Raw genomic sequence first — 13,875 nt, 5'->3', positions numbered from 1 at the left:
CTGGAAGGGTGTGGTGGGTTGACCCAGGCTGGAGGCCAGATGCCCTTCTGAAGCTGCTGGATCACTGCCCTCCTCAGCTGGGCAGGGGGGAGGAGATCAAACAAAAGGCTCCTGGGTCCAGATGAGGGCAGGAGAGATCACTCAGCAGTGACCATCATGGGCAGAACTGGCTCAGCTATGAATGAAATTAATGTATTGCCCAGACAAAACAGAGAAGGATGGTGAGAAGTAAACCCAAATCTTAAACCCCTCCCCTCACCCCTCCCTTCTTCCCAGGCTCAACTTCACCCCCCATTTCTCTCCATCCCCCTCAGCAGCACAGGGGGATGGGGAGGGGGGGTTGGGGTCAGTCCATCACACACTGTCTCTGCTGCTCCTTCCTCCTCAGGGGAGGACTCCTCACCCCCTTCCCCTGCTGCACCGTGGGGTCCCACCCACAGCAGACAGTCCTCCACCAACTTCTCCAACCTGAGGCCTTTCCCACGGGGCTTCAGCTCTTCCCCAGCTGCCCCAGGGTGGGTCCTTCCATGGGGTGCAGCCCCTCAGGCCCAGACTGCTCCAGCCTGGTCCCCCAGGGGTCACAAGCCCCCCCAGCAAACCTGCTCTGGTGTAGGTCAATCTCTCTCCCCATGGGCTGCAGGTCCTGCCAGGGTCTTGCTCCAACGTGGGTCACAGCATCTTCCATGTCTCCACCTGCTCCAGCCTGGGGCCTCTCCAGAGGCTGCAGGGGGGGTCTCTGGTCCCCATCATCTTCCATGGGCTGTGGGGGACAGCTGCTCCACCATGGTCTTTTCCAGGGAATCTCTTCTCTGGCTCATGGAGCGCCTTCTCCTGCTCCTTCTTCCCTGCCCTTGGTGCCTCCACAGTTTCTCACACCTTCTCACTCCCTTCTCTGGCTGCAAAATACCTGCCATTTCAATGTTTTTTTTTTCCTTCTTGACTCTGTTACCCTAGAGGTGCCACCACTGCCACTGAGGAGCTCAGCAGCAGGTCCATCTGGGAGTTGGCTAGTGTTTGCTCTATTGGACCTGGGGGTAGATTCTAGAAGCTTCTTTCAGAAGCCACCCTGCTACTTAGAGAAGCCACCTACTTCCCCCCCACAAAACCTTGCCACACAAACCCAATCCAACATGGTAACAACCTAAAACCCCTCTGTAATCAGTACTGATGATTCGAGCCAGCAGTCTGAAAGCTGTAGCCCTCCATCAGCTCCTGGGCCTGGTGTGGGCTCACAGATGTGTCTCTGTGGGACAACATCTCATCTCCCTGGCAATAAGCCCACGTAGATTGAGGGGTGTGTTTTCCACTGTGTACTTTCCCCTTGACACCACACCTCAGCTCCTAGCAGCTGGCACACAGAGGGTGTGCCAGTTCTTGTGGATGACACCCAAACTGTTTCTTCTTCCAGAAGCTCAGCTCTGCTTCTTGTCTGCTTTCCTTGCATTCCCAAGGTGTCACTCAGGTCAAAGCCAAATAAATCTGCTTCATGGGTTGCAGCAACAGCCTCTATCTCCCAGCAGCAGTGCTGGTTCACCATAGTTATCTTGTGCCTTCCCAGCTATTACCCTACCTTGCAATTCACATTGTCCTTAAGCAATAAATTCTCTCAGTTCTGCCTCTGTCATTTTCTCCCCATGACATACAGAGCAACTGAAGCCTGCTAGGCTCCTATTGCAGCTTCTGTGGGTCCCATCTTCCTTCTCTAACTGTACTCAAATATTTCTGGTCAAGCCAATTCTTATGTCCCACTCCTCCTCAAGAAATATGCTTGTTCTTAGGACAGGTTTTGTAAGGGAATTCTTTTTTTTTCCTATTTTTTCCTTGCAGACATATTTCAGATGCTCCTTCTCTCCCTGTCCCCTTAATACATACTGCAATACAACTGGGAAATCCAGAGGAGCACAGGGTACCCAGGATAGCATCGTGCTAAACCATCTGGTGGTAGTACCACCACCTTTTGCTGTCTGCATCATGTCAGAAGGATGCAATAAATCAGAACTTAGAGACAAAAAGTATCTAAGTTCAGCTGTCACAAAGAGCACACCTCCACCACACCAGCAGCTTTTTCTGGCACTCGGTCCGTGCAGTTTTTAGTCTCTAAACATGATATTTGTGTTGCACTTGCTAGATATAAATATACTGTTTGCTAAATATACTGTTTGCAGTTGGGAGAAACCTTGTTGAGTTCCATTAACACCCCTGCACAGCCCAGTGGAGTAAAAGCACAACAGGAGCTTTAAAATCCCAGAATCACCAGGTTGGAAAAGACCTTTAAGCTCATGGAGTCCAACCGTTCCTGTCCTGTGCTAAACCAGATCCCTGAGCACCTCATCTCCCCTCTGTTAAACACACCCAGGGGTGAGAACTTAACCTTTGGCAAAGTGTCTTCCAGTTGGTTGAACGTGGCTGTGGAGGTCTTTCAACCTTGCAAAGCAGAGTGAAGCTGCAGTTTGGAAAGGGAGAACCCAGGAGATAAGGACCTCCAGCTTTTTCTGGAGTTCTGATTTCTGAGTTCTCAAACGTGTTTTTAAGTTTTAACCTGGGAAGTTGGAGAGGGGTCAGAGGAGCCACGAGGATGCTCAGAGGGCTGGAGCACCTGCCCTACAAAGAGAGGCTGAGGGAACTGGGCTTGTTCAGCCTGGAGAAGAGAAGGCTGTGGGGGCACCTCACTGCAGCCTCCCAGTCCCTGAAGGGAGCTTATAGGCAGGAGGGGATTCGACTTTTTAAAAGAGCAGATAATGGCAGGACAAGGGGGAATGGACTAAAGCTAAAGGAGGGAAGGTTTAGATTAGATCTTAGGGGGAAGTTTTTTACAGAAAGAGTGTTGAGGGGCTGGAACAGGCTGCCCAGAGAGGTTGTGGATTCCCCATCCCTGGGGGTGTTCAGGTCCAGGTTGTCTGGGGCCCTGGGCATCCTTGTGTAGCTCCAGGCCTGGAGGTTGGTGTCCCTGCCTGTGGCAGGGGGGTTGGAGCTCTTTGATCCTTGGGGTCCCTTCCAACCCAGACCATTCTATGATTCTATGATTCTAAGTTCCAAGTGGCAATATTAATTTCGGACTTCCCTACCTTCCACATTCCCAACATGCTGCCATTCATAGACTGACATATCTAACGAACCTTAATAACACTTTTAATTGCCTTTTTTGTAGGAGTAGGTAGCATTTGTCACAAGAAAAACAGGATTCTTTAACCATTAGCCTAAAACAATTGGAAGATGTATTTGCAAGGAAGCACGTCTCACAGTGGTGCTGCACTGCAAGAGGATCCCTTTAAGGATCTCCAGAACAAGGTTCTTGCTGGAGTGACAGGAGAATGAGCTGAGGCTTGCAGGAAGGACCAGCCAGGTCCAAGATCTTGCTCTAAGGCAGTGCAGACCTGCACAGACCAGCTGTAGCACGTGATAGTTTGGGTGCTGATATATTGGGTGAACATCAGTCTAGGAAGAGCTGAGTGAGGCCACTCTGAAAAGCAAGGAGCAACTGCTTCAGGTGCCATAGTGAGAGGCAGCAGACCCTAGTCCTGGAGGAATCACAGAATCACAGAGCTGTAGGGGTGGGAAGGGACCTCCAGAGCCCATGGGGTCCCACCCCCTGCCAAAGCAGGGTCCCTAGGACAGGGCACACAGGGAAACGTCCAGATGGGGCTGGAATCTCTCCAGAGAAGGAGACTCCACACCCCCTGGGCAGCCTGGCCCAGGGCTCCCTCACCCTCACTGGGAAGAAGTTCTTCCCCACATTGGGGGGGAACTCCCTGTGCTCCAACTTGAGCCCATCACCCCTTGTCCTGTCCCCACAGCCACTGAGCAGAGGCTGCCCATGGCCCCCTGTGTCCCACCCTTCAGCTCTTGATCCCCATTGATCAGATCCCCTCTCAGGCTTCTTCTCTCCAGGCTGAACAGCCCCAGGTCCCTCAGCCTTTCCTCCCAGGGGAGATGCTCCAGCCCCTTCATCATTTTCATAGCCTCTGCTGGACTCTCTCCAGGAGAAAGAAACATCTTGGTGGAAATGTTTCACTGAAGTACACCAAAAAAGTCATGACTGAAACATGTATTTTCAGATTTCTTTTTGTGGCTGGGAAACGGGGAGTGGAAGCACCAAGAAGTCCTCTCCCTGACTGTTCTCCTAGCAGCAGCACAATGCATAACTTGATTTCTCACCCTTCATGTTGGTGGGATGTTTGTTTCATCCCTTAGACAAGGAAACTCATGAAATCAGCTTCTAAAGGATTTTATTTTCTTATTGAGCATCAGAAATAGAAGAGATGGCAAGTTCCTGTCAGAGCAACGCGAACCTCTGATCTAGACAGGCTCACACCTCACCCAGCCCAGCTCCTCCCTAAAGACTCAGGCTGTTTCCAAGGCCATTAGGACTTGGGTACCCCTTTTGGGTACCCCTTTCACACCTTCATAGTGCTGTACAGGGTAGGGCACGTGTTCAGGGTGTAACTGAAAGAGCATTTCTCACACTAGTGCAGGGAAAAACAATCTCCCTGTCAACATTCAAAGCATTTTTATTTCATCTTCTGTTGCACCATCACTGATGCTGGTGCAGACTGGGTGTGCTGGCAGAGGACAGCAGGCATCCTGCCCCTGTCTGTAGATATTTTAACGCTGCTCTGCGAAATCCAGTGAGAAAGGAGCAGGGAATGAATTTAAATGTGAACTCTGAAGGGAGTCCAGGGCATGAGCCAGGGTTGCTTGCTATCATTTTATTTCTTCATCTTCTTGGCTTCATTTCCAACCAGAGCACAGCTTGGTATGACCACTCCCCGGAGCTGGCAGTGTGGCTGACCCACTTAAAAAACAAAAAGGAAAGGACAAAAAAGGAGACAAAACAGAAAAAGCAGAGACCTTATCCAGACAGTAAAAAAAATCATAAAAATGCTGTTTGTGTAGGAAAGCGCTTAATCAACTTTCTTCTTACCCTTCTCTGAGTGTGAACAGGAAAGAGCAGAAGGCAAGTCAGTGCTTTAGCTGTGCAGCAAGAAGAGTTAAACCCAGCTTTGTGTTATTTATATTTATATAACTCTCTAAGAGTCGTTCCCCACCCTGCACAACCCGTGTCTCCTACGCTCCCTCTGCTGAGCTGCAGTTAATGGGGATGTGGAGGAATTCCTGCATCCTGTGGAGGATCCAGGGCATTTCTTATCCTTTTTTCTTTTTTAAAATAAATGACAGATGGTATGAAGTACCTGTATATGCTGGATTACTGATGATGTGTTTGTTCAGCTCGGAGTATGCTGGCTGTCCAGATGCCAGATCAGCTATTCTGTTCACACCTCTGCTGTGATAAGGCATGCTATTTATAATTTGTAAGGATTTTGTAATTATAACACCCATTTCCTATGGAAAGGAGGTTTACACAGCTGTGCTAGCTCTACACTCTGTGTAAATTGTATAAATTGCCCCCACCTCCCACTGCCATTTTTGGATTCGTTAGCTCACCTCATCCAAAGCTTATAATGAAGCAGACATCCCACAGGTAAGAGGGGTTGTGCAAGAGAGCTGTGGAAAGGGTCAAAAGGCAGCAGGGAAAGCAGGTGGGTCTTGGTGGGGAAAGAGCTTGTGCTACTGTAGAGAGTGGAGAATCCACATGGATGGGGGTCGGTCCCTAGGGAAGAGGTGACTCCATGTCATTCAGACACCATCTCTCTTGCAAATGTCTTGGTCCTTGCCATGTAGTAGTTGGATATGAATCCTGTTGGGGTTTGGCATTTTCCAAGAGGTCTGGGTGCCACTGTGCAGGTGGTGATGGAGGATCTGGAGTGAAGAGAAGGTGGGCTGTAGAGATCTGGGCTGTAGAGATCTGGACCATGAGTAGGACCCCAGCAGTCTGGCTCTGCTCCCCATCTGCAGGAGCAAAGCTGCTCTTGACCCAACTGGGTGCTCCTGGTGGGTTTTGGGTGCTGGCAAAGAACTGCCAAGGTGGTGTTACTGTTTCATGGTGAAACACTGAAATAAAAGCTGTCTCAGCTGCCAGTGTTTTGTTGTTCTGTCTTCTACTGTCATGCAAAAGCAAATAAGCCCTTCAGTTGTCTGGCAGACAAATACCTTGCATTGTTATTCAGGAGAAGCAGTTGGCATCAAGCTTGTCAGATGCCAGTAGCTGACAAGACATCAGGGTGAGAAAATCCTCCAACTGTGAACACTGCACAGGGAGGGGGGGGTTACAAAATGTGTGAGAACAGAAGCTGCAGTGGGGATCCACACTGCCCTAGCTCACCCTAGCAGGATGTCTGCCACGATGCAGTCATGTAAATCGGTGTCTTCCACCTTATTTAATGAATACCAAGAATGAGGTAAGTGGTTGTTTGGGGTTTGTGAGGATTTCTAGATGAAGAAAAAGAAAAAGTGGTGGAGAAGAAACAAATCCACTTGGCTCCTTTAACGGGTTGGTTTTGTGTTTGAAACAGATAAACCCCCAAAATCTCCCATGTGCCACCCTGTAGTGTTGTCATTAAATGGCAACAGGCTACTGATGACAGCAAAAGTCTTTTCTGAGCCACGAGTGGCTGGACAGGCAGCAAAATCCAGATCCTGGCATGAATTGATCACTTGGCTGAGATCATTGGTCACTGAGTTACTTAGAGGCATCTCAGGAAAGGATGAAGCACTGCAAGGCAGTTTGGATAAACTGGTTAATGTCTTTGTGTTTTCCAGAGGCAAGAGCTGGAGTCGGAGAACAAGAAGCTGAAAAATGAGCTTAATGAGCTGAGGAAGGCTATTGCAGACCAGGCAACCCAGAACAGCTCGCCTGAGGATACTCAGGAGAGTTACAACCTGTTGCTGAACCAGCTGAAATCAGCCAACGAGGAGCTGGAAGTGAGGAAAGAAGAGGTGCTCAACCTGAGGACAGAGATTATGATGGCAGCCCAGCAGAAAGAGATGGGGGAAAACATGGTAATTGGGAGGATAATAGATCTTTTTTTTTCCTGTTCCTGTTCTGTCACTGAAAATTCACTGCCAGCCTGAGCAAGGTCATTTCAGTTTTGGGAGGCTCTGTGTGGCAGCGTGGTGTGGGGAGGTTGTTGGAGGTTGTAGGAGGGTCTGCTTATGGATAAGATACAGTCCATGGTGTCATTTCAGACAGTCCAGGGTCATATGTCTCATGGTCATCTGTACCACTGTGAGGGGCTTGACCCCATACCAGGCCACATCAAGGAACAGCTTCTCCAGCCTTGCACCAAGGTGTGGTGGTCTGAGATGCTCCCACTGGGTTTTGGTGACAACTGGCACATTTTACAAGGAAATGGGATGGGAAAAGATTGCTTCTGGACCAGACTCTGTTCAACAATGCTGCTGCAACTGCAGTGTGTAGGCAAGAAGAGAGCCTGTCCCATCACAGCCCTCAGGGCTTTTTTGGTTAAGATCCTCTTCTGACTGAGGGGTGCATTTTCTGAAAACTCTCACTTGGGCTTTTTAATTCACTGCCTTATCACTCCTTGAGGTTTTGGTATGTTTTGTATTTTACACACACACTTATCTCCCTCCCAGGTTCACTGCATCCTCCTTCCATCTCCTCATCTCTGCTGCTGTCTATTTGCATGTGTGTGGATCTGTAGGAGCTTCCTAGTCCGATGGATGCTCCGGGGAAGCTCTGTTGAGGATGCTTGGGAGTTGTTTGGTATCAGGAACTTTGAAAGACAGGACAGTCCAAGATGTCATGCTGCTGTGTTTTGTGTGTTGAATTTAGGAAGGCAGCACCAGCCGTGCCAGCAGGCCAGCAAGCACAGACCAGGAGGACATGACTGAAGCCTACCAGGGATCCTACGAGACCAGTCGGTAAGTGTGGCTCAGATTTTTCCAGCAGCAGGACCCAAGTGTGACAGATGAGGTCCAGACCACACTTAGCAACATGTTTTAGGGAGCTACCAGCTTCTGCATTGTGTTCTGCACCTTGGGTCAAGGCTGGGCCATAAAGATGGGACCAAAGGTATAAGTCTTGTACTGAGTGAGGAGCTCGTTATCCTTGGGGCAACTGTGTCCCCAAGGGAGGGCAGGTACCAGGCAGGTAGAAAAGCCAACGTGGTAGTGAGGAAAACTGGATTTTGACTTTGCTTCCAGTACATAAATAGTAGCAAGACTAGAGATGTGTTTTAAGAGCTACTTATTTCAAGCCTGACCTCATGCTATGCTGGGAAGAAAGCATCGTTCTTCTCTATCCTTATAGTAACAGTGGGCTTAAATTATGAGGCATGAAATCAATCCTTGCAGCCATCCTGGAGAACATCAGGTAAAAAAGTAGTATCTGGCAAGAAGACAAAATTACACAGATTAAACAGCAAGATTGTATGTTTTACTGCTAGGAAACAGAATGTCCATCTCCTTTTCTCTTGGCAAATACAGATGTTTGAGGGTTTTTTCCTAATTAACTTGCATTCAGCAAGGTAGTCAGAAGCCCTCACCAATGTGGATTGATGGCTTTTGGCAACACAGGGAACTTTGGCGCTTTGTCAGCTGGTTGTAGGAGGTTGTTAGCAGTCCAGGCTGGGAAAGACCATGACTTAATTAGGAATTTATTCATACCTGTATGAGTATGAGCAAAGACACAGCATCTTTGAATGGGATAGGAAAATCTGGGGCGTTGCCTAGTGCTTTCAGAACTGGATGGCCAAAAATGTGCAGTGGGAAGTCCTTGTGCCTGTACTGATGTGCAGGAATTCAGTGTGTAGACAGCTGCACAGTCAACTTTGGTCATCATGTCTGTGCTGTATGTCTTCCAAATCCCTGTATTTTCTGACTATGCATCTGCTTTTCTTGTTGGGAAAACCCTAGGAGAACCTGTGGAGATTTCTCCAGTTACCCTGTGTGAGTACAGAGATGGGCTTGCTGGGAGGGCTGGGCTCCTCCTGCATTGTGTTTAGACGTAGCTTCAAACCCTGATGGGTGGACTGAGGCTTTGCCCACACCAGCACTACCAGCTTTCACTTCACCCTGGGCACCTGGAGGAGTGGGGAGTGTTGGGGTCCAGGACACTGGTCACACTGGTTTCTCAGCTGGGCTTCAGGCTTGCCTGGAGCAAGACAAGTGTTTGGGTTTTTTCCCCAGTTGATTACTATTGAATATTTGCTTTCCTGAAGTGAACTTGCTGATGAAATTTCCACCCCTCCTGCAGTGTAGAGGTGATGAGATTGATTCAAACATCATTTTTTTGTCAAAAAATCAATGGGGCATGGTGGGTTTCCTTCTGCAAAGTGTGGGGTTTTGGTCGCTTAATGAATTCTGTGGATTTTTCTCTTGTTTTCCTTCCAAATCTCTCCTGGAATTGTGGGTACTAGTATGGGAGGCAAAATCCCACTGTCAGGCAGAGACTTAATTGCTCTCTAAACTGCATTTGCCAGCCTGCACATGTAGGAATGGTTAGTTTGTGTCCAGCTGTTGGTGAAGGAGTTGGGCTCAAAACAAGAGCTGCTGCTTTCACAGAATGTGTGTCCATCCTGTGTGTATGGGTTGTACTTCTTCAGCTGGTCTGGTTTCCAGACCAGCTTCTGCAGAGAGGGGATCACACATGGAAATTACCAAAAAATGCTTTCCAACGTATATAAATCCCCTTTTTTGCAGTTGCACAGGGGTGAGCTGCAATTTAAGAACTCTGCGTGGTCAGGCCTTGGTGGTTTTGGCCTCTTGAGATCTGGGAGTGAAACTCTTCAGTCTCCAGGCTCACTTACCTGTTACTTCTCTCATCTACCTCCTATATAAAGGAGCTTGGCTCTTGCAGTGCAGTCCCAGTAGCTCTGTGCACTGTCACCCTGACTTTCTGCAGTGATTTACCCGATGGCTCATTAATCATCAACAGCTCCCCCGCTACGTGGTTCCCCCTGCATTGGTGTAATGGGCTCATTTATAAGCCATAGGCTGGAGTTGATGGCAGTAAAACAGATGGAAACAAATGCTCAGGCAGCAGGGATTATTGTATTTGTCAGTATTAATTAACATTCCATCTCCCCAGCACAAATCTGCATTCGTACTTAGGTAGCTCTGTATGTATTTCTCATGCCAACATGAGAAATGGAACTGCTTTCTCTTTCTAATCTTGATCAATAAATATTTTAGGGGAAAGCTTTGCTGGTGGGATTGCAATTCTAAAGTGGGACTAATAAGCAAGAGTCACTTCTCCTGAACATGGACCTGTTGGAGCACGTCCAGAGGAGGCCACAAAAATGATCCAAGGGCTGGGGCACCTCTCTTATGGAGACAGGCTGAGAGAGTTGGGGTGGTTCAGCCCAGAGAAGAAAAGGCTGCAAGGGGGACCTTATAGCAGCCTTCCCCTCCCTGTAAGGTGCCTATAAGAAAGCTGGGGAAGGACTGTTCCTGAGGGCATGGAGTGATAGGATGAGGCATGATGGTTTTAAACTAGAAAAGGGGAGATATTAGGTTGGATATGAGGAAGTTCTTCATTCTGAGGGTGGTGAGACACTGGCACAGGCTGCCCAGAGAGGTGGTGGAGGCCCCATCCTTGGAGATACTCAAGATCAGGCTTGATGGGGCTCTGAGTGAGCTGCTCTAGTGGAGATGTTGCTCCTCGCTGCAGGTGGTTGGACTAGATGGGCTTTGAAGATCCCTTCCACCCAACGCACCCTATGATTCTATAATTCCTCCTGTGCTGCAGGGAGCACTCCCATTTCTCTTTACCCTGATACCTTTCATCCTGTTGGCAGTCTCTAACCAAGGTGGGTGCTCTTCCACTGGTCCAGTCTGCCCAATGTGGTAAAGCTGTGGTCTGCCCCTAGCCAGTCATCGTATCTGAGGTGGTTAAGCTGGGAGTGGAGCCTGGCTGTATTGTGGTGAGGGATAAACCTTTTACTCACTGTGTCTATACAATCCATGACTTTTAAATGCAGCAGGAGGAAAACTGCTGCTAACCCTGCCCGGGTAGTGATTCTCTTTCCCCACACCACTCTCAGGGGGAAAGCCCTTTGATGCCAGGTCAAGGGGAAGTTTGAATTCAAAGCAGCCCCTTGTAAACGCAGTGAACTCAGCTTTTTTCCCTTTTTTTTCTCCCCACTGACTTTCAGCTGGTAAAGGGAAATACATCAAGTTAGTTTCCAGCTCATTTTCTGCCTCAATAACTGAACTTAAAGCTAAGCAGGCTTTTTGTTCTCTGTTTCAGTTCTTGGGATATTTCTTTCAAGCCCGTTTGATCTTGGTGGAAATGTAGAGCAAACAAAAGAGCAGGTGATGATGTTAGAGATAATGACCTGGCAGCTCAAAGCAGATCAGGTTTAGTCTTTGAAATTAATTTCTGTGATAACTTACAAGTGATTTCTGTAGTGTGCATGGCCTTTCCCCCCCCTCCATCTCCCTCCTCCTGTGTAAGTCTGCAGTTGCAGTGCCAAGTGAAGGGCTGACACTGGCTTGATGTGGAGGATGCTTTTGCATCTGGAAGAGGCCATCACCTGGAAAGGGTTCATATCTCTGCTCACCACACTCCAGTGTGTTTTATCACTGCTTCCAAGTCTGTTTTAATTTTCATCTCTGATGTGAATTAGTTTTCCATGTAATTAAAACAAACAAAACAAAAGCATATCTGTGCTTCAGAAATGAAATGCCCCTTCTTCTTTATTGAGAGATGATAGTTATCTGAAGATGCTAAAATAAACACCTCTGTTATCTGGTGTACGTCCACCTCCTCTAAGATACTGGGATGGAGGGGAGGGAGGCATTTGGGCAGGAATTTCTCTTCTGTTCAGGAAGGCAGGTTGCCAAAGGCAGGTCGCCAGGCGCTCCCCCAGACCTGTACCTCCAAGGTAGGGAGAAAGGAGGAATGGGGCTGTGAATCATGTCCTTTCAACTCTTTCCAGCCTTATTTTGGAGAAGGATTTACCCAGCATTTTAGGAAATTACTTTGGTACATACTAATTAATCTAATTAGTTAGAAAGGAGCCCCGTTGACTTTTAACGTCCCGATCAATGTGATCTTCTGGGGAAGGAGGATCTCAACGATTTCTGACTCCTTGATGAGTGTGGACTGGATGGTTATTTCACAGGGCAGCTTTGTCTCAGGGTAATGGCACCCCTTCGAGCTGCTTTCCCCCTTTACCAGAGTGCATATGATCAGAAAACGGAAGGCAGGCTGTTCTTCAAAGGTTATAAAGGTGTGAGATTAAAAATGCTGTGGAATTTCCCTGGTTACTGATATGTCCCTCTCTGCTCTGCCCTCCTGAGGCCCATCTGGAGTCCTGTGCCCAGAGCTGGGGCCCAACACAAGGAGGATGTGGGGCTGGTGGAGAGGGGTCAGAGGAGCCCCGGGGATGCTCAGAGGGCTGGAGCAGCTCCCCTATGGAGAGAGGCTGAGGGAGCTGGGCTGGGGCAGCCTGGAGAAGAGAAGGCTGTGGGGGGACCTCACTGCAGCCTCCCAGTCCCTGAAGGGACCCCAGGAACAGGAGGGGAATCAGCTTGTTAAAGGGCAGAGACTGGCAGGACAAGGGGGCTGGAGTGAAGCTGGAGGAGGGAAGGGGGAGATGAGATCTTAGGGGGAAGTTCTTTGCAGAGAGAGTGGTGAGGGGCTGGAAGGGGCTGCCCAGAGAGGGGGTGGGTGCCCCATCCCTGGGGGTGTTCAAGGCCAGGTTGGCTGGGGCCCTGGGCAACCTTGTGTAGCTCCAGGCCTGGAGGTTGGTGTCCCTGCCTGTGGCAGGGGGTTGGAGCTCTGTGACCCTTGGGGTCCCTTCCAACACACCACCAGTCTGGGATTCTATGTAATAAATACTGAGGATCCTTCTGGGTTTGTTTTTGGGTGGAGATTGTGGTGTTTTCTTTTTTCCCTTGGTTTTCAGCACCTAAATACAAGTTCTGTTAAGATTAACTGAGCAAAAAGAAACCCCCACCACCTCATTAGCCAACAGACCCAAATCAGACCAAGAAAACATCCCTGTACCTATCAGCCTACAGACCCTTCTGGAAACCTGTGTGGGTAAAAATAAGTTTTTAATCTAAATTCATACATATGGCTTTAACAGATGGATTTTCCAAGTGCTAATGCCTAAACCCTTTGCTACTTTCAAGAAATGCCATGCTAACAGACCAGGAGGTCCAAGCTGTCTGCTGTGGTGAGGACACTTCTTGAGTCCTTTCACAGTACTCCTGCCCCACCACAATTCTCACTGCTTTCCTCGTGTGAAAATGTGCTGTAGAAAGCTTACATATTGTGCTTTTCCATTTAAATATGTGGATCTTTCCTTGCCAGGGAATGGCATCTGCTCTGCTTCTCTTCAAAACAGATGTATATTAGCCTGGGTTTTGGCTGTCAGGAAGTTGATTGGTACACTGAGTGGGGTTTAATGTTTTCTTTTGTTTATTTTCCATTGTTCTTTCCCAAAAGAAAAACTGTTTTAAAACTCACACTGAGGCCAAGTAAAAAATCTCCCTGTAGCAAATGTTTCTGGTCAGGCTGACCAGTTCCCATCACTCATTTATAATGCATTCAACACAGCATTGAAGGCTATAATTTACCCCTCCTGCCTTTTATAACTTTAAGAGGTGGGTTGTTGGGATTATTTTAAAGGAAACTTTTAGTATTAAAGTGAGGTCAGGCTTTTCTGGATATTTTTCTGCCTGGGTGGGTGTAGAGGATGTTGGATCTCATATGGGTATGAGGAAACAAGCATCCAAGTGGTGCTTGGACTGAGGGTTGCTCTGAGGAGCAGCTGTTGCGTTTGACTTGAGGAGAGAATCTATTTTTGACCAGTAGAAGTTGCTGCAGATAGAAGGGAAATGAGAAACTTGTCTTAAAAATGTCCTGTGAGTGAGATGTGCCAGAGCACAGAAGGCCTGGAAGAGCAGTGAGCCCTTCAAGCTGTCAGTAAGCAGTGAATGCTGGGGTCGGGCTGTGTTTGTGCCCTGGGTTGGAAGTGGATGGGGGCTTTTACACTGGTATGAGGT

The 13,875-nt window shown here is 48.4% G+C and overlaps 1 protein-coding gene across 1 annotated transcript in view; it reads left to right on the top strand.

Annotated features, from left to right (window-relative positions):
- The window catches only part of MYO5B (myosin VB), a gene marked incomplete at its 5' end in the record, with an annotated part of 171,587 nt that overhangs the window by 139,273 nt on the left and 18,439 nt on the right, over window positions 1-13,875 (top strand). Inside the window, 2 exons of the mRNA XM_084278155.1 lie at window positions 6,658-6,897; window positions 7,691-7,779. Coding sequence (XP_084134281.1) covers window positions 6,658-6,897; window positions 7,691-7,779 — 329 coding nt within the window. The remainder of the gene's footprint in view (window positions 1-6,657; window positions 6,898-7,690; window positions 7,780-13,875) is intronic.

The sequence above is a fragment of the Gallinula chloropus genome, assembly GCF_964237585.1.
Source record: "Gallinula chloropus genome assembly, chromosome: Z".
NCBI classification, from domain to species: domain Eukaryota; kingdom Metazoa; phylum Chordata; class Aves; order Gruiformes; family Rallidae; genus Gallinula; species Gallinula chloropus.
The sequence above is the reverse complement of the archived record's forward strand: the minus strand, read 5'-3'. Positions and strand labels throughout refer to the sequence as shown.